The sequence below is a fragment of the Pan troglodytes genome, chromosome 2 (assembly GCF_028858775.2).
Source record: "Pan troglodytes isolate AG18354 chromosome 2, NHGRI_mPanTro3-v2.0_pri, whole genome shotgun sequence".
In the NCBI taxonomy this organism is placed as follows: Eukaryota; Metazoa; Chordata; class Mammalia; order Primates; family Hominidae; genus Pan; species Pan troglodytes.
In genome coordinates this window covers 66,177,504-66,198,821 of record NC_086015.1, presented here as the reverse complement: position 1 = coordinate 66,198,821, position 21,318 = coordinate 66,177,504, and the positions used below count along the sequence as shown (strand labels likewise).

The 21,318-nt window shown below is 45.5% G+C and overlaps 1 protein-coding gene across 2 annotated transcripts in view; it reads right to left on the bottom strand.

The window, feature by feature from the left end:
* PTPRG (protein tyrosine phosphatase receptor type G) overlaps nucleotides 1-21,318 on the bottom strand; it is a 733,384-nt gene that overhangs the window by 92,865 nt on the left and 619,201 nt on the right. For both annotated transcript variants that reach the window (XM_516564.8, XM_001174413.7), the window contains exons 9-12: nucleotides 13,007-13,191; nucleotides 9,495-9,603; nucleotides 3,126-3,175; nucleotides 730-1,507 (exon numbers count right to left, since the gene is read on the bottom strand). In XM_516564.8, coding sequence (XP_516564.3) covers nucleotides 730-1,507; nucleotides 3,126-3,175; nucleotides 9,495-9,603; nucleotides 13,007-13,191 — 1,122 coding nt within the window. The remainder of the gene's footprint in view (nucleotides 1-729; nucleotides 1,508-3,125; nucleotides 3,176-9,494; nucleotides 9,604-13,006; nucleotides 13,192-21,318) is intronic.

Below are 21,318 nucleotides of genomic sequence, written 5' to 3'. Positions count from 1 at the left end.
GGCTGAAGCCTTTCATTCTGTAGGTTTCCATGAACAAGCCACTTCTCCAGAGTGGCCTTTCTTAATTAAGGTAGGTCCCTATCCTCTCCATAATTCTCTTGGACAGCATCCTGTTTATTTCCTCTATTACCATTTCACAATCGAAAACTTCAGTTAGCTAGTTTTCCAGCTTGCCAGTTAACCATCTAGCTTGCCGACTAACCACCATCTAGCTTGCTGGCTTTCTAACATTCCTGCTACCTAACTTCTGGGCATGCGCTCCAGCTAGCTACTGTCTGTCATCTGTCTGCCTTCCCCTTTAAACTTTTTAGGCAGGGACTAGGATCCCCTGGGACAGCACCCTGCCCAGTCCCTGGCACCAAACTAGCCATTTGTAGATACATTACATAATGAATATGGAATGAAATCTTAATAAATAAACTTCTTAAGATTGATGGCTTTTTTTATTCATGTATATCATTGCCTGGTTGAAGTCCCTGGAGTTATTCTGAGGCAAGAAAACAAATATCAAAGAAAGACTTACTCCAGCATAAGAGAGTAGGCTTTTGGAGTAAAACAGGGACACACACATACACATTTCACATGTGTGCACCTTTTCTATGACAGACATATATGATTCTAAGAATATTAAGTACTTTCTGAAGCTTCACCTTCTGCTCCCAATTTTTTGAAAAAGGGTTTGACTATTCACAGGAGCAGGAACCCTCAAAGAAGACCTGCACCACTTACCTGGATTAACAGTGATAAATCTGCTGTCTTCAGAAAATCGGTCCCCGCGGGACATAGGCTTTTTAGATGGCATTTCGGGCCTCTTGGGATCACTCCCTGCATACTGCTCCTCTGTGGCGGTGGGGGGCACTTGGGTGGAGGTGACCATGTTGGGGTCCAGGCCTGGGCCGGCATCCCTCCTTCCGCCCGTCTGGTCTGTGGGGACGGCAGTGTGATCCTGCTCATGCCCAGGTATAGTCTGATGCCCTCCCTCGGCAGTCCTGTTAGGAGACGAGGGTGTGGGGCTAGGCTCCGTCTGATTCTGCTGCTCGGCAGCGTGGGTCACCCCACTCTTCTCCTTCTTTTCGGAGTCCTTCTCTCCATCCTCCTCGTGCTCCCGCTCCCCATCCTCACTCTCGCTTTTCTCATCCTTCTCTCCTTCCTCGGTGCCCTCGCTGTCCTTGGTTGGTGACGAATCACCATCAGGCCCTGGAGAAGCCAAGGCCTCTGTGGTGGCGAGGACCGGCCTAGCTGCCTGCTTGCTGGCTGAGGCGGCCGTCGGGAGGCGCGTGGGCCACACAGTGCTGGGGAAAGAGGAGATGCCACCACCACCGAACCCCAGGCCGGCGAGCAGCGTGCTGGTGACCACCGAGGCCACTGTGGCCTGGCTGCCACTGGAGGAGGGGCCCATCCCAGTTGCCATGGAAACAAATGAGAATGGGATGCCAGAGGATGTCCAGGTAGAAGACCCCGAGCTGATGGGGGCCATGTCGGCTGAAGAGGCAGGAGACGCTGTGGGCTGGAAAGGGTCACCCGGCAAGGGTAGAAAAGAGGCAGAAGAAGAAAAAGCAGAGAAGCATCAGTAACTAAGATTAGGAATGAGGCCATGGTTGTCACCCTCTGAGGATTTTACTCATCTATGCTATGGAGTTTTCCAATGTATGGCATAAAGTTGACATTAGGTGGTCCATGGGTGATCAACTTTTATTTTTAATGGTTTTATAATTGTGAACATGTTAAAAAGCATAACTAGTCAATCAAACTCAGCTTTTCACTGATATTACCCAAGATGAGGCTAGGTGCCAAAAAAACTAAGTAGTGTTAAAGCTGACTTACACAACAAAGAAGTCATGAATTGGAAAAATCAGATGGTCATCTGTTCTTGGGGTGATGAGAGGCAGAAGACCTTTGATTTTATGTATATCACTGACACTTGAGTAGATACTCAGCTCTAGGTCTGGAAAGATACTGGGTGATCCAGTCCAACCCCACTGTCTCCCAGTGAGGAAGTGGGTGGACAAGGAGGGAAAGCAGCCTGCCCAGGTCTGCAATGACAGGGTCAGAGGCAGGAGCCATGCTCTGCACTGCATGCTCTGGGCACTGGTTTACATCTCTGCATCTCCATGTTGGGCACTGCAGAGTCACTGTACCTTTCAGTTTCTAAGTTGATCCGTGGGAAAATCTGAGCCCATACAGATGACAACAACATCAACAACAATAACAAGAATTCCAATTAACAAATGCCAACCGTGTGCCAGGGCTTTCCATGCTACTCTGGAGGCAGGCATGATCATCACCCCATTTTGCAGGTGAGGAAACTGAGACACAGAGATGTTAAAGAGCTTACACAAGGTTCATGACCTGGAAGGCACAAATGCAGGGCTGCCTGGGTCTAAGACTTGGCTTGTTCTTACCACCATACTAAATTGGGGCTCAAATCTGGGGGTTTTACTCACATAAGGTATCTTAGGAAAACAAGAAGTGCTGCTCTGAGCTATTAGTCTAATTTTAGCTTGCCTGCTGGGTGATGCTGGACACATTACTTTAACTCACTGAGCCTCGGTTTCCTCATCTGTAAAACGGGAACAACTGTAACACTGACCTTGTGGGCTGCCTGGAGAAGTAAATAAAATAATCTGTGCCTGAAACCCAGGAAGAGCATAGTGAATTTTAGGCTATTACTATTATCACCACTGCTGTGATTAGTATTTTAATTATTCATTATACCAACCAGGAATGGGGAAACTAAGATATTAATTCTGGTTCCAGAAATTTTCAGATCCATATAACTTTACGCAAATGACAACCTCTGAATTTGAGTATATGTCAAATGAAAGGGTTGAAACAGATTTAACTCCTTTGTGGTCCTGCATTGTCTGATCCCACAAATCATAACTAAAAATATGAAGAATTTTTACCTTCACAAAATTATATAATATAACCACCTAACACTGTTGCACAGCTTATGTTCATAAGGTACTGAATTATAAAAAGTGAATAATGTAATTTTTTCTCTACTATAACCGCTTTACACTGAGCAGTTCAACAACATTATACTGCCACTTCGTGGTGACAGTTTTAACTGCAAGCAAATTAACAACCAGCCACGACAAAGCAATTTCCCATTCTCTACTTACCACTCCTGTTTTCACTATTCTGGTCCCTTGGAATATTCGAGTGGTATTAGCTGAGAAACAAAGAAATTACATTTAAGCAATAAAACTTTTTTTGTGGCTCTAACAAGATATTCCTTATGAACACAAATCTGAATTACATATAATTTTCACATGTCAAAATATTATTCTGTAGATTTTTTCCAACCATTTAAAAATATAAAGCCCTTCTTGGCTTACGAGTCCCTACAAAAACATGCGGAGAGCTAGATTTGGTTTGTGGGTAGTAGCGTGCTGACCCCTGTCTTAAGCTATTAGTTAAAAAGTTATTTTTCAATTTTTACTGTTTTCTGTTTTATTGAGGTAAAAGCTTACATACGGTAAAATGCATAAAATATAGGTGTATAGTTGAATGAATTTTACATACGTAAACACCTGTGTAACCACTCCCCACAGTAATATAAAGACATATCGCCAGTGCGTTGCTAGAGAAAAGGTGTACCTGTGCCCTCATCTAGTCAATGTCCACCTCCACCCCCAAAGCTAGCCACTATTTGGACTCTGTCAGTTTTACCTGTATTTGAACTTGATTTAACTGGAATCGTATTACACCATTGTTCCTCCTCTACTATCTTTTTGGTCATGATTTCTTATCCTTTTTGTGATTCTAATTATCCATCCTTAACTTATTACTGTTTACCTTAAATTGGTAATTTCACCACTTATTAAAAATGAACTGTACAATAATTTAACTCTATTTGCCCACCTTACCTTTTGTGTACTGTTATATTTTTATTCCTACCTATATTTTAAAATCCTGTAAGCTACTGCCAATTGTTTTAAATGGTCTAATGATTTCGTATTAACCATACATTACCCTTTCTGGTGTTTATTTCTTCCTGTAGCTCTGTTCTATGTGTTATCATTAAACAATATAACTTAGAAAAAAATTTTTTTAAGATTATGGTAAAATACATGACAGAATTTATCATCTTAAAGTTTAACAAAATGGCCAGGCACAGTGGCTCAAGCCTGTAATCCTAGCACTTTGGGAGGCTGAGGCAGGTGGATCATGAGGTCAGGAGATTGAGACCATCCTGGCCAACATGATGAAACCTCATCTCTACTAAAATACAAAAAAATTAGCTGGGTGTGGTGGTGAACGCCTGTAGTCCCAGCTACTCGGGAGGCTGAGGCAGGAGAATCGCTTGAATCCGGGAGGTGGAGGCTGCAGTGAGCAGAGATTGCACCATTGCATTCCAGCCTGATGACAGAGCAAGACTTTGTCTCAAAAAAAAAAAAAAAAAAAAAAATTAAAATTAAATAAAATAATTACTATCTTAACCATGTTTAAGTGTATGGTTCAGTAGTGTTAAGGTTGTTCACACAGTTGTACAACCATTACTTCTATCCATCTCCAGAACTTTGTCATCTTGCAAAACAGAAACTCTATACGCATTGAAGAACCCATTTCTTCCTTCCCCCAACCCTGGCAACCATCACGGTACTTTCTCTATGAATCTGACTGCTCCGGATACTTCATATAAGTGGAATCATACATATTTGTCCTTTTGTATCTCACTTATTTTACTTAGCATAACGTCCTCAAGCTTCATCCACCTTGTAGCATGTGTCAGAATTCCCTTCCTTTTTGAGGGTGAATAATATTCCATTGTGTGTATATAGCACATTTTGTTTATCCCTTCATCGGTCAATGGACACTTAGGTTGCTTTCACCTTTTGGCTATTGCAAATAATGCTAAACAACATGACTTTTTAAAAACCCCATCAAACTGCTTCTATGTGGTTCTTTCAAAAAACAAAAGTGCTATATAAACTGAAAAGCTGCTTCCTATATACACTGAGAGATTAGCGAAAATGCTATAATAACACTTGTACCTGCTATGATAGTTACCAAAACCAGAAATGGCAAGTGACCCACATATATTTTTGTTTGGCCTGCAAACTTCTATAAAAACAAAACAAAACAAAACAGAATTTGCCACCAATATTGTAGATGGTAGCTTTATCTAAAGCTCTCAATCTCTTGCTTATCTGAAAACTCACAATATTGGAAAACTAGGCTCACCTTCCAGCAGGGCACCATTCGGCTGGGGCGGAGTGTCTATCACCCCCTTTAGGTGGCCACATGGTCTCCAATTTCCCACTGACGGCACTCCCCTCATGTGTACATGCCCCCTGCCTGGCCCCATGGATGCCAGAGTTTGCAACCTTGACCTGATGATATATCCATTTTGCATAGTTGGAAAGTCAAACGCGTGTAGGTCCCAGGTCAAATAAGGTAGCAAAGAAAGCAAATAACGGGGTCTCACCCAGCCTAAATATAGCCTCCCATGATCATCGAGCTGCTCAAAGATCAATACTTCATGCTTCAGACAGGTGTGCATGCCTCCCCTAGTTAAGACAGGAAAAAAGATTCCCAGGAGGAACTACTTTACCTGCCCTTTAAAAGGAGCTCTATTTAATGCCAACAAACTGAACAGCCACTCCATCAGCATGTGGCTTTCCACTGGTCTTGAACAATCTCCACTGGGGTCAATATCCACTGGGGTCGCTGATAGCCCTAGTAACTAGGACTAGCTTCTACAGGACCTTTCAGATCAGGAGTGTTTAACCTAGGGTCCATGGGCCTAATGGGGTTTTTCTAAGCTCTCACTGCAATGGTGCCCTTTTTTCCACTATGCATGTAGGCAACCAATCTCAACTGCATTCGCAGGACCTGCAGCTTTGTCTCTGATTGAAATCTCAGATATTTTCTTACTGCCTTAGAGTTGTTGTAGCTATTTTGGAATATCACTGATGTTCATCACTACTCAAAAATCACTGGAGCTAACAGACCAACCACTTGTCATTTAATACCTTAATTTTAAAAAGCACATATATTATTATATCCCAAATGTGTTTAAAATATTTTGACAACTGTATTGAATATAATTGGTTCCTTTCCTGTGTATTTCACTTATTTATCTAAAACCAGTCTGAGAGAGGATCCATGGGCTTTGCCACGGATGAGTCTGTGGCTCAAAGAAGAAGCATATAAACCCCCATTTTCCATGACTGTTGAGAACTGCAAAAAGGCTTTGAATATCTCATCAATATTTTCAACCTTTTGTTGAAGACTGCAGGTATTTGGTAATTTTTACTCTTTGGGGTGGGCCATTGCTGTGTGTTAGTGATTGGGCTTTGCAATAAGAAAACCCAACTCAGCTTAGTAGCAGAGTTCTTCTGAAGTCACCTGCACCCAAGCCATCATTTCCCTGTTTGTAAAATAACCCCTACTGCACCAGGTGCCATAAAGTGAGGTTCAGATGAAATAACTTATGTAACAATGCTGTCACTGTGAGCCATTCTACAAATATTGCTTGATATTATTATTGTTATATTTTCCACAGTAAGGTAAACACATTTATTGCAATGTTACATACAACCTAAATAGTGTTATATTTACTATAATAAGGTAAATATTCCATGTGGCTTCCTAATGCTCCCAAGCCAGATTAAATTTATTACTGAGAAACCTAATTATTCTGAAAAAGGAGATATCTTTTTTCTTTCCATTTTAAAACTTGCCCCCTTATCAACATAGAGGGATAAACGCCAATATATGTAATGAGTAAACTCACGTCCACCTCTGAGGAAAGAAAGTCTGTAGACAAGGAGACACTGGCCATTTTCAGCAAGTCATCGTGATCAGACATTTAAACTATTCCATGCTTTGAACTTATTAGCTGACAGGGCCTTTTTGAATTACATTATATTACAAACATTTAATTTTTCAAAGTCCATGCAGAAGCCAGGGAGCTCTGGGTCTATTAATCAGGTAAGGCAGTTCTGCAGATTCTAGGCTCTTGGATGGAGCACATGGGAGGCCTTAATCATGATTTATGTGTCCGAAGTTCCAAGGGCCCCGGCCTCAGCAAGCTCCCAGTCTGCCTTCCTTCCTTCTCCTCTAGGCCAGCACAGACCTGGCCTTGGCCTGCAGTCCTTCCTCGACACAGGGAAAGAGACCAATATGTTCACAGTAAAGGTGGGCACAGGGAGCATGATTTATTTATGGAAAAAAATGCAGCTATGCTCATTTCCATTAGTTTAAACGGAAGGATGAGATCAATGTGAACATTAGCAAAGAATATTTAAATACTAAATGGAAAATGTTCAAGCCAGAAGGGATCCCTGCAGGAAATCTAGGCTGGAGAGCTTCTAATCCTAGGTTTATTATTTATTATTTTTATATACTAATACTAAGGGGGGGATTTATACATAGTGCCAGTAACTAGCACTATGTGAATGACTTAACATCCATTACCCCACATCATTCTACAAAGACCCTGTGGGGTAGGTACTATGGATACTGCCACTTTTTGGATTGGGAAACTACAGGTTCAAGCAGTTAAGAAACATTCTCAAAGTTGTGCAGCTTCCAAAAGGCAGCTGGGACTCAGACCAGAGGTCCTCACTCCAGAACCCCTTACAGTGCCTGCCAGCTCCCAGGGCCATCAGGGCCAACTTGTGAAAGCTCAGATTCCTGGATAACGCCCCCTGCCCCAGGTAAGATTCTGATGCAGTTGGTCTGGGAGGGGCCCATGAATGTGCACTTCTCAAATGAGGCTTCCAGGAGATCTTGCAGTTGCTGCTGCTGCTGCTGCTGGTCTACAACTCACATGCCTGACTGGGTCCCCAAAGTTGTATGCAAAATTCTAGCACTTTGTAGGGAAAATGTCCAAACCTTCATCAGATTTGTAACTCAAAAAGGGTTCACCACTGGCCTGGTTAACCTGGCGTGGTTTTCTTATTTGACAGATAAGTTTTCCCTCAGGGAAAACTGAGGACCTGAGAAGTCAAGGACCTGATCCAAGAGGACCTCAGGCTGGCAGAGCAGAGTCCAGCACCCTGGTCCCTACTTCCATGCTGGTCTTAAGGCCTGTCATCAAACCAAATCAGCAAACTATGGCCCGTGGCTACAGCCCACAGCTGCCTAAATAATACTGGAACCAAGACTGGGATTAGGTTGGCGCAAGTAAGACAGAGTGTATCTATCTCTACTTAAAATTCAGATATTTTATTCATGAGATTTTTACATTAATTTTGCTTTTATTTTTATTTTTGTATTTATTTTATTATATTTTCATTTTTTCGAGACGGAGTTTTACTCTTGTTGCCCAGCCTGGAGTGCAGTGGCATGATCTCGGCTCACTGCAACCTCCGCCTTCCAGGTTCAAGCGATTCTCCTGCTTCAGTCTCCCAAGTAGCTGGGAGTAGCTGGGATTACAGGCACGCACCACCACGCCCAGCTAATTTTTGTTTTTTTTTCAGTAGAGACGGGGTTTCACCATGTTGGCCAGGCTGGTCTCCAACTGATCTCGTGATCTACCCACCTCAGCCTCCCAAAGTGCTGGGACAACAGGTGTGAGCCACTGCACTCAGCCTAATTTTGCTTTTAAAAAACATCCCATTGCCGGGCGTGGTGGCTCACGCCTGTAATCCCAGAGCTTTGGGAGGCTAAGGCAGGCAGATCACGAAGTCAGGAGTTCAAGACCAGCCTGGCCAACATGGTGAAACCCCCGTCTGTAGTAAAAATACAAAAAAATTAGCTGGGCGTGGTGGCAGGTGCCTGTAATCCCAGCTACTCAGGAGGCTGAGGCATCACTTGAACCCAGGAGGCAGAGGTTGCAGTGAGCCGACACCACCCCACTGCACTCCAGCTTGGGCAATAGAGCGAGACTTCATCTCAAAACAAACAAACAAACAAAAAAACATCCCATTAAAATGTTATGTCTCTTGGTCACTCAATTTTTTGGTGCCCCTTAAAATTTTGAGCAAAGGCAAATGTCCCATTTGCTTCACCCTAGTTCTGGCCCTGGACCTTTCTATTAGTCCCTAAGTCATCAGGACCATCTATCTAGATCCAGGAATCTCAAGGATCCTGCATGCAGGGGCTTGTTTGTGTGGCTTGCAAGTCGGAAGGGTGAGATGTAGCTGCTATGGGCTGCAGTTTTTGAGAGAACAGCTAACTGAATCACGTTAGAAAGACAAAGAGGATATTCAGCGGTACAACTTGGAAGTGATTGTGTGATCTGACACAGCACTGGACAGTGACCGAGAAAAAGGCCCGAGTACTTGGTTCCCCACAGTTGGAAAATAACAATAAAACAATCAAAAATGTTTTGCTTTTTCTCCCCTCTTCTGCCTATAAAACCTCCAACCTAAAAGACCTAAATTACTAGGGCTTTCCGCATAGGCTTTAAAACCCTACACTGATTCTTCTGCCAGGCTTGTTGTATTTTTCCCCAGCACCTGAGCAGGAAGAAGCAGAAAGCATTGGGAGGGAGTCTCAGGGGCGCCCCCGGCCACAGGAGGGGAAGCCAGCCTCACCTTGAAACAGCATCGTCTGGCTAAAGTCGCTGCGCATGTCGTTCCGACACACGGCCTGGACTCGGAACAGGTAAAGGCTATCGGGTGAGACATGGCTAATGGTGGCTTTCTGTAAGTAAAGAAGGAAAAAGCAGTGAGTTAGTTTTGAAGGCCAGGGCACATTTTGCATTCTAAAGCCAAACCTGAGTGCCGTGACAAAGCCTGACAGATGTGATGCTTCCCTGCTGACCAAAGGCTCACTTTGGAAGGAAAGACCGCTTGGACCCTGCCTGGGAATCTATTTTTATGAACTTCCCTGGGAACCTGTTTTCAACACCGAAATGTTCAGGACACAGGAAAGAGTAACATTATTCTTTTTTTATTATTGAGATGAAGTCTCACTCTGTCACCTAGGCTGGAGTTCAATGGCAAAATCTCAGCTCACTGCAACTTCCGTCTCCCAGGTTCAAGTGATTCTCTTGCCTCAGCCTCCCGAGTAGCTGGGATTACAGGAGGCCGCCACCAAGCCCAGCTAATTTTTCTATTTTTAGTAGAGACGGGGTTTTGCCATGTTGGCCAGGCTGGTCTCGATCATCTGCCCACCTCAGCCTCTCAAAATGCTGGGATTGCAGGTGTGAGCCACCCTGCCTGCCCAGGTCTGTTTCTTTACAGTTTAAAGGCCTCGCTGTATTTTTATTACGCAGAGTATGGGGCATGATGCAAGGAAGAACACCAGGCTAGAAGGCAGAGGACATAGTCTCCTCATACCATTCACAAGCTGTGGGGTTCTGGGTCAGTTCTTTCAGCCTCTGCTATCTTCTGTAAAATGGGGAGAGGAGGAGCTACTTCATAGGTACTTGTGAGAATTACATAACATAGGCCCAGCAAACCTTGCTCAGAGGTAGACCACACCAAGCAACAGAAAGAATGCCACTTGGCTAACATAGGGGTGTTGGCAAGCTGTGGCCCACTGTCTGTTTTTATAAATAAAGTTTTATTGGCACAGCCATGGCCATTTGTTTAGGTAGGTGTATGGCTCCCTCCACTCTACAATGGCAGAGTTGAGTAGTTATGCCAGAGATTCCATGACCTGTAAAGCCTCAGATATTTACTATGTGGCCATTTCCAGAAAAAAGTTTGCCAACCTCTTGTCAAACATTAGCCAAATCCAGGTCCCTCTTCCTCACAGTTTCATTCTGACAGCCTTTAAAAATGAGAAAATGGAAACTACCTAAAAAACAGGCAGCACTTTCTTCCTAAAGAAACGAACAACAAAAGCAACTGATTTTCAAAGACTCTTCTTAATAGATGAGTTGTCTTATCATCAAAGCATGTGTTCTGGGCCAAGTATAGAAGCAGCTCTGTGAGCTTAACCACCGATTGGGAGTGGGTTTTCCCAACACAGCTACTGAAAACCTCTGAACTGGTATTAAAATGTTATTGTGGCCACACCTGCTGCTGTTGCCTTGAAAGCAGCTTCCTAGTGAGAGGGGTAGGCTAGGGCCATGTTATTTAACTTTAAGCCTCACTGATCTCGTTTGGAAAAGGCGGGCAATAACACCTGCCCACAGGTTTGTGGTGACGATGCGGAAGGCGGATGCCCACTAGAAAATGCTGCTCAAATGATATGTATTACTTCCAGGTTTCTGGGCCACAATAACCATGATGAGTTAGAGAATAGCTTTGTTGCCACTAAGTCAGCACTCTTCACTCGCTGAGGAATTAGAAAAATTAATTTTGTGTGTCCCCAAAGAAAACAACCAGCCCCAGAAATTCTTGTAAGAAAGAAGTTGCTGTCAATGCATGTTTTTCTCTACATCTCTCTTTTTCTCTGAAACTAATTTATGCTTCATTCTCTAAACCTCTGACCCCATCTTCTGTTCAGAGCGAAATCTTCATTCCATCTATGCAGGGATTTATTAGAATTCACTCCAAGACGGTATCTATTCATCTTTGCATGTTTAATTATTTTCCACTTAGAACAAGAAACTGCATAAGCGCCTAGATGGTTTCTGCTGATTAATGCAAGCCATCTTCACTTCAGAAAGAGAAAAATCCCTTATGGACTTCCAGTTGTGACAAGAGAAAGGTTAAAATACATCATAACCTTGGGTGCCTTTCAACAGATTCCTCTTTGATTTCACGAAGCTCATCATTCCCTAACGTGACCCAGATAACAATGTCTAGTGGGGAAATTGAAAATATAAATGGAAATGAAGTAAAAGAATCTTCATCTAAAGAAATATGAAAAGTATTATTCTAGAACTGATTGAATGGGCCCGGAGGACTCTGTATTGGAGAAAAAAAGTGATAACAGTCATTAAGAATCCCACTTGGTGCTATTGCATTTTTCATGTGCATATACAATTACGGGTTTCATTATTCCAGAGCCTTCCTTTGATTAACAATAAACGCAAGGCTTTCAAACCAAATGTGTCACTTTGAGTTTTTAGGCAAAGACTTAAAGACAGAAGTTGTAGGCTGGGCGCGGTGGCTCACGCCTGTAATCCCAGCACTTTGGGAGGCCGAGGTGGGCAGATCATGAGGTCAGGAGATGGAGACCATCCTGGCTAACACGGTGAAACCCTGTCTCTACTGAAAATACAAAAAAAAATTAGCCAGGGATGGTGGCGGATGCATGTAGTCCCAGCTACTTGGGAGGCTGAGGCAGAAGAATGGCATGAACCCGGGAGGTGGAGCTTGCAGTGAGCCGAGATTGCGCCACTGCACTCCAGCCTGGGTGACAGAGCAAGACTCTGTCTCAAAAAAAAAAAAAAAAAAAAAAAAAAAAGACAGTAGTTGTGGAGAGTTTGCTTTATAGGGAAGGAGATGGCTTCTGCAAACATCTGTTCTGAAGGGGCTTGTGTGTTGGACACTAAACATTTATGTAAATTTTTAGAGGAGACATTGAATTAGGCACGTGTAGCCCAAAGTGAGGTCAGATAGTATAGCATTTGAGTATCTGAGAAAAGAGATAAAATATTACACAGCTGTAGGGGTTTGGCAGGTATTGGAAATGTGTAAGGCAGAACAAATGTGACAAAGGGAAGTGGCAGCGACTGTGGACAGTGGTGGTGGTGACATTAGCAGCAGTAGCTTTAGTAGGGGAAGAAGAAGAGGAGAATGATTGTAATAAATAATAGTTAATATTTATACAGTTATATAGGACCTGTTGAATACTTGCATAGCTCATTTAGTATTTATGATAATCCCATCAGATGAAAAGGGCCTAATTGAGGCTGTTAAAAATGAAAGAAAAAGCAGTCAGTTTTAAAGGAACCAATCTAAAGAAATGAACCGGCTCTCCGGGTTGCATAGCTGTTAAGTCTAAGGTCAGGATGGCGCCCAGGCAGGCTCCATCCACTGTCCTCCCCGGCACTCTCAAGCAGCGCAGCAATGGCAGTGCCCATGTTCACCAGACAGTGTGAGGACAGATGACACAGAGCTGGCACACTGTGCAGTGCCTGGCAGAGAGCTGCAGCAGGAGTCCCTCTCTGCAGCATGTACCCTGAATCAGAGGAGGGGCTTCATACCAAGTCTTTGTCGCTGTCCTTTGTAAACGTCTTCTCCTTCTCGTCCTCATTCTTGGTCCAGCTGTAGGAGATCATGTAGTTCATGATGGGTGGGTGGTAGATAGTCTCCGGCTGGCTCCAGGACACCTGCAGTGCCGTCTGGTTCAGAGGCTGCACCTTCATGTGGATGGGTGGAGAGCTGCAAACTGAAGATACACAGGGCTCAGCTCAGGGAGCTTTCAGAACAATGCGCCATTCAATCCGTGCCCCTAAGGACTGCAGCCTCAAAAAGGTGAAAGAGTAATACAGGAAGCACCCATGCTCCCTTCTCCTGGGTCCTCTTAACATTGTGTGTGTAGAGAGAGAGGGAGAACATTGTTCTCTCTCTCACACACACACACACGTGCACGGGACACAGATGCACACACACGTGTGCAAGGGACACAGATGTACACACGTGCATGGGACACAGATGCACACACGTGCACGGGACACAAATGCACATACACATATGTGCACGGGGCACAGATGCACATGTGCGCGCACACACGTGCACGGGACACAGACGCACACACGCACACACGTGCACGGGGCACAGATGCACACACACGTGCACGGGACACAGATGCACATACACGCATGGGACACAGATGCACATGTGCACACACAAACGTGCACGGGACACAGATGCACACACACATGTGCACTGGACACAAATGCACATACACATATGTGCATGGGACACAGATGCACATGTGCACACACACAGAGCTGTTTTTCTGCTAGGCCAGTAAACACTGCAGCATTCTGACGCTTCTCCTCTAGATACTCTGTCCTGCATCTCCCAAGATTGAGGATACTCTCCTATGTAACCATAATACCAGTTTCATATCAAAAAAACTAAACATGAATTCAATACTATTATCTCATATATAGTCCATATTCAAATTTTCCCCGCTGTCTCCAAAAGATCCTTAATCACTGTGTCCCCCTGACTTCAGCCTCATGGTCAACAGCCTTTTTCTTCATGATGGACGTTTTGAAGAAGCCAGGCTGTTGGACTGGTGGAGTATGCTAACTAAAATTGTAGACGAAATCTTATTGTAAACAGGTCCGAGTGTAAATAAATAAATTTAAAATGAGACTTTAAATAATCTTAAAGCAAAGTCACATAACACAAGGATGACTTTCTCTGAAACAGCAGAACCCCGTGTAATTATCCTGACGTGGGGTGTAAGGAAAAGTCAGGCTCATTCATCTTCTTATTCCTTGGGGCTGAGAGGTTTAAGGGACATGGTGGATCTAAATCCATTTACAGACAAACCTATGAAAGTGTTGAGACCTTGACAGGTCTGAATGAGTTATACAAATGCTCAACAGGTCCAATCCAGTCAGCCGGAAATGTGTGCTTTCTCAGGGGTGTCCAGACCCGTGTGGCCGTGCTGCCTGCCTTCATGGAGCTGATGGTCCAGGGCAGGGGTTCTCACCCTCAGCACCCATGACCTCTTGAGCTAGACAATGCCTTGCTCTTGGGGGCTGTCCTGTATACTGTATAGCAGCATCCCTGGCCTCCACCTGCTAGATGCCAGTAGCTCTGCTCCCCGTCCTCAACTTGTGACAACCAAAAATGTCTCCAGGTGTTGCCAAAGGTTGCTTGCGGGGGCCAATCACCTTCGGCTGAGAACCTCCACTCTAAGAGATGGAGGCTCACCAAAGAATCCCACGCGCAGAGCCGTCACTGCACGCCAGGACAGGATGGAGGGAGAGGAGGGAGAGGAAGAGGTGGCTCAGGCTTTGGCACCCAGGGAAGATGCCCTTGAGGAAGGTTCATGTAACTGAGAGCTGAGAGCTTATGGAGATGAAGGGGGTGGGAGCTGTAAAGGGATCCGGTGGGAAGGTCTGAGGGGCTGGAGCAAGGCAAAGAAAAGACAGGCAGGCAGGGCACAGGTGTAGCTGCAGTGAGAAGCCTTGGGGCCAGATTTGAACTCTGGCCTTTCTCCCACGAGTCCTTGGATGCCCCTGGAAAGAACTGAGCCCCAGAGTGATGCAATCAGGTTGGTGCTTTACAAAGATCCCCTGAACTTCAGCTGAGTGTAGAAGGCCCCAGAGAAGCCAAGTGTGGAGGAGGGGGCCTGTGAGGAGGGGCGGCAATGGCCAATTGCTGGAAGACCAGGGAGGAATGGCAGGTCCTAGAGCTTACAGTTAGGAGGTAAAACGCAGAGGCCTGGTGATGTGCCGGGTTAGGAGGGCAGGGGAGAGTGAGGAGGACCTTCTGGTTTGGGTGCAGGAACCGGGTAAGAAGTAAGTGGGCATGCTGGCAGAGACAGGCCAGGGGACCACAGCTTGGTTCTGACCCGCTGGCATCTTCCAAAGACCACCCACATGCCCTGCAGCCCACCAGGAGCCAGACTCCCGTATTTCCTACTCAAGAGCCCAAAACCCAAGGCAGCCCTGGGGACAGGATGGCTTTCCTGCCAGAGACGCACGGCCCAGCTTTGAGGACCTGGCCGGTGGAAAAAAGTAGATTGGTTTTGACAGGGAGGCCACCTTTTACTCTTCAACTGCCAAACCCCAGTTCAGTTGGTGAGGTTCACTTAGTGCGACAGAAATGGAAGGAAGGGAGGGAGGGAGGAAGGGATAAATTAGTGAGGCATTCCCACTGCCCCGCAGAACCCCTGGGAGGCATCACGCTGTCCGCTGCGCAAATGCCACCAGAGAAGGGACATCAAAGAATCTGAAGGGAGGCTTCCACGGAGACATGAGGGCGGAGTGACAGAACGTGGGCACTAGGTGGCGCCAATCTACTGTTTTTAAATACTCCGGCTTCTAAGTGGCTTCATAGTTTTTCAAGACAGAACACGGAGGAGGCGGGGGAAAGATCAGGAAATAGCTACACCCCCAGCATTCCAAATACTAATAACGAACCGAGATGTACATATTGGGAAGCTTCTATATCCCATAATGATGACCATCTCAGATTTCCTAACTTCTCTATCTTTTCTCACCTCCCACCATGTTCTTATTTATCTTCCTCATTCTGAAACCATTCATTCCCCTGCTCCAAATAGCAATGAACACTGTATGGGGAAGCATCCCTCTCTGACAGTTACATCATACCCCCATAAATAATTCTGTCACCCACATACAGATGCAACCATTCTTCTTATTTTTTGAAATTAAAATAGATGGGTTTTTCTGTGTGCATTAAGATGATTCATGTTAATATTTTTTAAAAAAGGAACCCAAGTAGTACAAAAAAGTAAAAAGAAAGTTAAAAGAAAAAATTCACCCCAAATCTCAGTGCCCAGAGAAAACGACTGTGAACATTCTGGGACTCCAACATGCAGTTATCTCTTTATATACATGTGAAAGTACATATGTAAAATTTGATAGAAATGGAATAGGATGTGGATGGCACTAGAATGGAATGTTTGGTTTTGTTCTGTGGTGGTGTCTCACTCTGTCACCCGGGCTGGAGTGCAGTGGCTGGATCATGGCTCACTGCAGCTTCAACCTCCTGAGCTCAAGTAATCCTCCCACCTCGTCCTCCTAAGTAGCTAGGACTACAGGTGCATACCACCACACTTAGCTAATTTTAAATTTTTAAAATAGAGACGGGGTCTCACTATGTTGCCCATACTGGTCTTGAACTTCTGGGCTCAAGCGATCTTCCCTGTTTGGCCTCCCAAAGTACTGGAATTACAGACGTGAGCCACCATGCCTGGCCCTAGAATTTTTTGTTGTTGTGTTTTACTCAACAACTCATGGGTATATTTCCTCGTCAATAAGTAGAGCTTAGTGTCATTGTCTTGAATGATGGTACAGAATCTCACTGTCTCAATGTATTAAAAAATACTGAGTTAAGCTCTCAAAGGAGGTAGATCTGGCCTCACTCTAACGGGATCACCTGCCAGGAAGGGAATTCTGTAACGTAATGGCCTCCAAAGATCCATGCTTGTCCCTGATTACACGAGAGGAGGAGCATGAGGCCAGGGCTTTGCAGGCTGAGGAGCTATAGGAAGAGCAGTCTGATGAGAGATGTCTCTTCTGCTCTCTACCCCCCATCCTGGGTAGTGGCTTTTTCTAGCTATACTGGGCCAAATTTGGAGGAGGCATTTGCAGAGTACTAGGAGGGCCTAGAATAGAGGATGGCAAACATTTTTTTCTGTAAAGGGCCGGATAGTAAATATTTTCGGCTTTGCAGGCCACATGGTCTCTCGTAACCACTACTGATTCCACCTTTGAAACACAAAGCAGCACAGGTAATATGTAAACATGAATGAGTGTGGCTGTACTCCAACAGAAATATCTATGGACACAAGTTCAATTTCATAGGATTTTCATGTGTTGCAAAATATTCTTTTGATTTTTCTCCAACTGTTTAAAAATATAGAAACCATTCTTAGCTCATGGTTACACAAAAGGTGGTGGGGAGTAAGTTTCGGCCCGTGGATCAGTGCTGATCCCGGATTGAGACAGTAAGGAGAGGCCAAGCCTTTTTTTGAAACACAATTATCAACTGCACTGTATTCTTGGCACTGAATTCTGCCCCTCAGCACAGGCTGACAGGCCTGCTCCTTCACAGAGCTTAGATTCTTCCCAGCACTTACTAGTACGTGGAGTTGTATTATTGACTTCATTGACGATCTGTAATTATCTATCTCCCCCACTAGGTGGAAGCTCCACAAGGCTGGCGCCTTTTCTGTCTTGTCTGGTTCATTACCTTGCATCTAAGACAGTGCCTGGCACGTAGTGGGCTCTCAGTCAATACTTGCTGAATGAACAGAAAGTTGGTTGTATATAGAGTAACAGCCTTAGTCTTTCCCGTGGTCCACAGGTCCTGTGTGACATGTTCCCCTTCCACATCGTCAGCCTCATGGCTTGCCATCTTCCTCTTCATGGACGCATCTCTGGCCAGCCCCCACCCCAGCCCCCTTAAAGATCTGGCTTCAAGGCCAGGTGTGGTGGCTCACGCCTGTAATCCTAACACTTTGGGAGGCCATGGTGGGTGGATCGCTCGAGGCCAGGAGTTCGAGAGCAACCTGGACAACATGGTGAAACCCCAGTTCTAGAAAAAAACACAAAAATCAGCCAGGTGTGGTGGCGCACACCTATAGTCCCAGCTACTCAGGAGGCTAAGGTGGAAGATCACTTTAACCCAAGAAGTGAAGGTTGCCGTGAGCTTTGATCATGCCACTGTGCTCCAGCCTGGGTGACCGAGTAAGACCCTATCTCAAAAAAAAAAAAATGGAAAAGAAAAAAATCCAGCTTCAACACCCTGCTTCCCCTCTGAGGCCGATGGGCCACCCGTGTCCTCTTGCACTCTCACTGCTTCCCTCCTCACCCTGTGTGCCCATCACCCTCTGTCCTCACCACCTACCCACCTCTGTGTCCCCCTGACTGAGCTGCAAGCATCTCCCGGACAGGGACCACCAAGCTCCTTATCACTGGTACCCTTGGCAGGGGCTCGCGTTTCTCTGACGGAATGAGGGATGCTGTTTTGAGCGTCCTCCATTGAAGAGGATTCCATGTACAAAATCAGTGCCACACAATTCATTCCTGGGGTCACTGCCAGGAGCCTCAAATGTGTTGAGGATCTTGTCTCTGGTCTTTAACTCATGCCTTCTGCTAATAAGAAAAGCATTCAGTCTACAGAGGGAACAAAAACCACCGATGCTTGGCGACTGGGGCAACGATAGTACCAGACACCCATCAAATAACTCAGGCAAGCGAGCAGGCAGACACCACTGTGCCTTGTGCTTCCAAAGTTCTGCTTGCTCTTTAAGTGATGGAAACCCTTCTTTCAAACAACACCTCCCTCAAAAGTCCAAAAAGGAAACAGGCAAACGCAGCAAAACAGAACTTTATAGATCAGTTTGGAAGAGCTGGTATAATAGAAAGTGTGGGCTTTGGAGCCAGACCCACGCAAATCCTGTGTCCGCATCTATAAAATAGGTGACTAGGGTCTAGCAGTTATCTTCCTCACAAGGTTGCAGTGAGGATTACGAGGGAACACTGTGGATAAACCCAAAGTTGTGGGCCTCAGGCCCAATGGCAAGTACATGGACACACTCTATGGCCCACACAGTGTTAAAAAAAAAATGGTATATTTTACATATAAATATGGGCTTTAAAATCACGCCTGCATCCACACGTGGCAGTGGTGAGCTAGAGCAGGAGAGCAATCATTTCCTTTAGATGGGAGTGTGTACTCAATTTTTCTTTTTTTTTGCCATAGTCCCCACCACTCCCCATTGCCTCTGCTCAGCCCACTTCCCCGGCAGCTCTCCGGCCCCCAAGGCGAGGTGAGTTTTCTACTGGTCTAAAATGAACACCAGGAGCACTCTCGAGGGCACACCACAGATGCCCAATACTTGTACTTATCTATCTCTTCTCAATGGTCCTTGTAAACTGCACCTAACAAAGGGAAGTCTGATAGACCTCTTGATACGTCCTTTTGCACAAAATTGAAGCCTTTTAACCATGCGGGAGGTGCCACACCCGGATCTCTAAACAAATATCCCCTGTGAGGCCTCCTGACAACAGCCTTTCCCCTCTCAGGGGCCTGATTATGTTCCCACTGGGGTCCGATTGCTTCTCACAGGCATGAAGGTGCTGCTCCTCACCAGTTCTGAGAATTTCTGCCTTCACTCTGAACCACCTTTAATTATGATGCCAGGCTTCCTTAAGTAATGAAGAGTCTTCTAGCAGAGCACCCAAGGTCCTCTGATCCTAAATCAATGTCAAGGATATTTTCTCAGTGGTTCCACAAGTAAATAGTAGGCTCCCCACCCCCACCCCATCCTCTTCATTTGCGGCTTTAGATAAACTAATGTGATATGCTCTGTCTGAAAGTCAGTGTAATTTCCAAGTGCCTTAAACTATCTGCAGTTCAAGGTTCCTCCAGGGGCCTTCTTCCAGCACCTGCCCCCTCGGAGTTTCACACCCGACGCAACTGGCCAAATATTGATCAGGAGTCAAAGAGACAGTACTACTCAAACAAACCAATTCGGTGCAGATTCACTATTTCACAGTGCCTGTCAACGCAGATGAAACTGCTGCTTCCTGGGTGGGAGGTGTTGCGACATCATATGCCACACAGGGGCGGTGTCAGAGGGAACAGCTTAGCTTAAGCCAGCAGACGACCGTGGGGGAGACGCCTGTTCCTTGGGGACTGCCTGGCCCTGACGGGGAGAAAGAGCAGGAGGCATTTCCTGTTAAAAGCAGGAGGGAACCAGTCAGGTGGAAGAGAGCCCAAGCCTTGCCTTAGACTGCTTAAATGCCTGTCATTTCTTTATCACCTTCAAATATGGAATCCTTTAAGGGAAATTTCCAGAGAAATGGCCTCAGGGAGTGATTATCTTTTTGAAGGGCTATATCAAAGAGGTCTAGGTAAACACAGAATCCTCCTCAGCAGCCCGCGTAGGACTTCAAACCTGGAATCTTGGTGCTTGGGGTGTTGCCTCCCCCATCCCTGCCCAAGAGCTCAAGACGGGCAAACCACACGGAGGAAGGAACTGGAACGATGGAATCAAAGCAGGACCCCAGCTCCAGTGTAATGTGCATTTCCATCTGAATCATTTCTAGCTGGAGCTGCGGCTGCCACGCACATGCCCTGGGCCCGGCTCTGTGCATTCCTCTCGGATCATCCCCCGCACACAACCCATAACCGAATCCGAGAGCTGGGCTCTATTCTCCCCATGAAAGATGATGACACTGGGCTTCAGAGAGACCAAGTTACTGGGCTGGGCCAAGGAACCAGAGTGAGAAGAGAATGGAGAACTGAAACCCAATCTGACTGAGTCTGAACCAGAGTTGACAGGGCACTCCATGAAGCAGTCATGTATGTACTTGCCCCATACGCATCCCGTAACTGTTTTCCTATCTTCAAGATGCTAATAAAGATGCCAGGGGCATTACTCCAAGAGCTTAAAAGGGGAAAGCTGTCCCAGCAGGTAAAAAGCTTCCTTCCCATTCCCTTCTCCTTCATCCTTCCCCACCCCCACTCCCTTCTCAGTTCTCAATGACAAATGAGAATGTGGGGTCTCTTGACAATTTCCAGAGCAGCCTCCAACTCCTTCGGGTCTCTCTAAAACTGGACGCAGCAATCACCTCTTCCCCCATCAGAAACGCATAGGGAGCTCACGGTCCTTCAAGGAGTGACAGGATGCTGGAAATATACAGATTGCTGCTAGGGTGCCCACCCACCAAGGCCTTTATTCTGTGCCATTCTTTTTTTTTTTTTTTTTTTTTAATTGAGACGAGTCTCGCTCTGTCGCCTAGGCTGGAGTGCAGTGGTGTAATCTTGGCTCACTGCAACCTCTGCCTCCAGG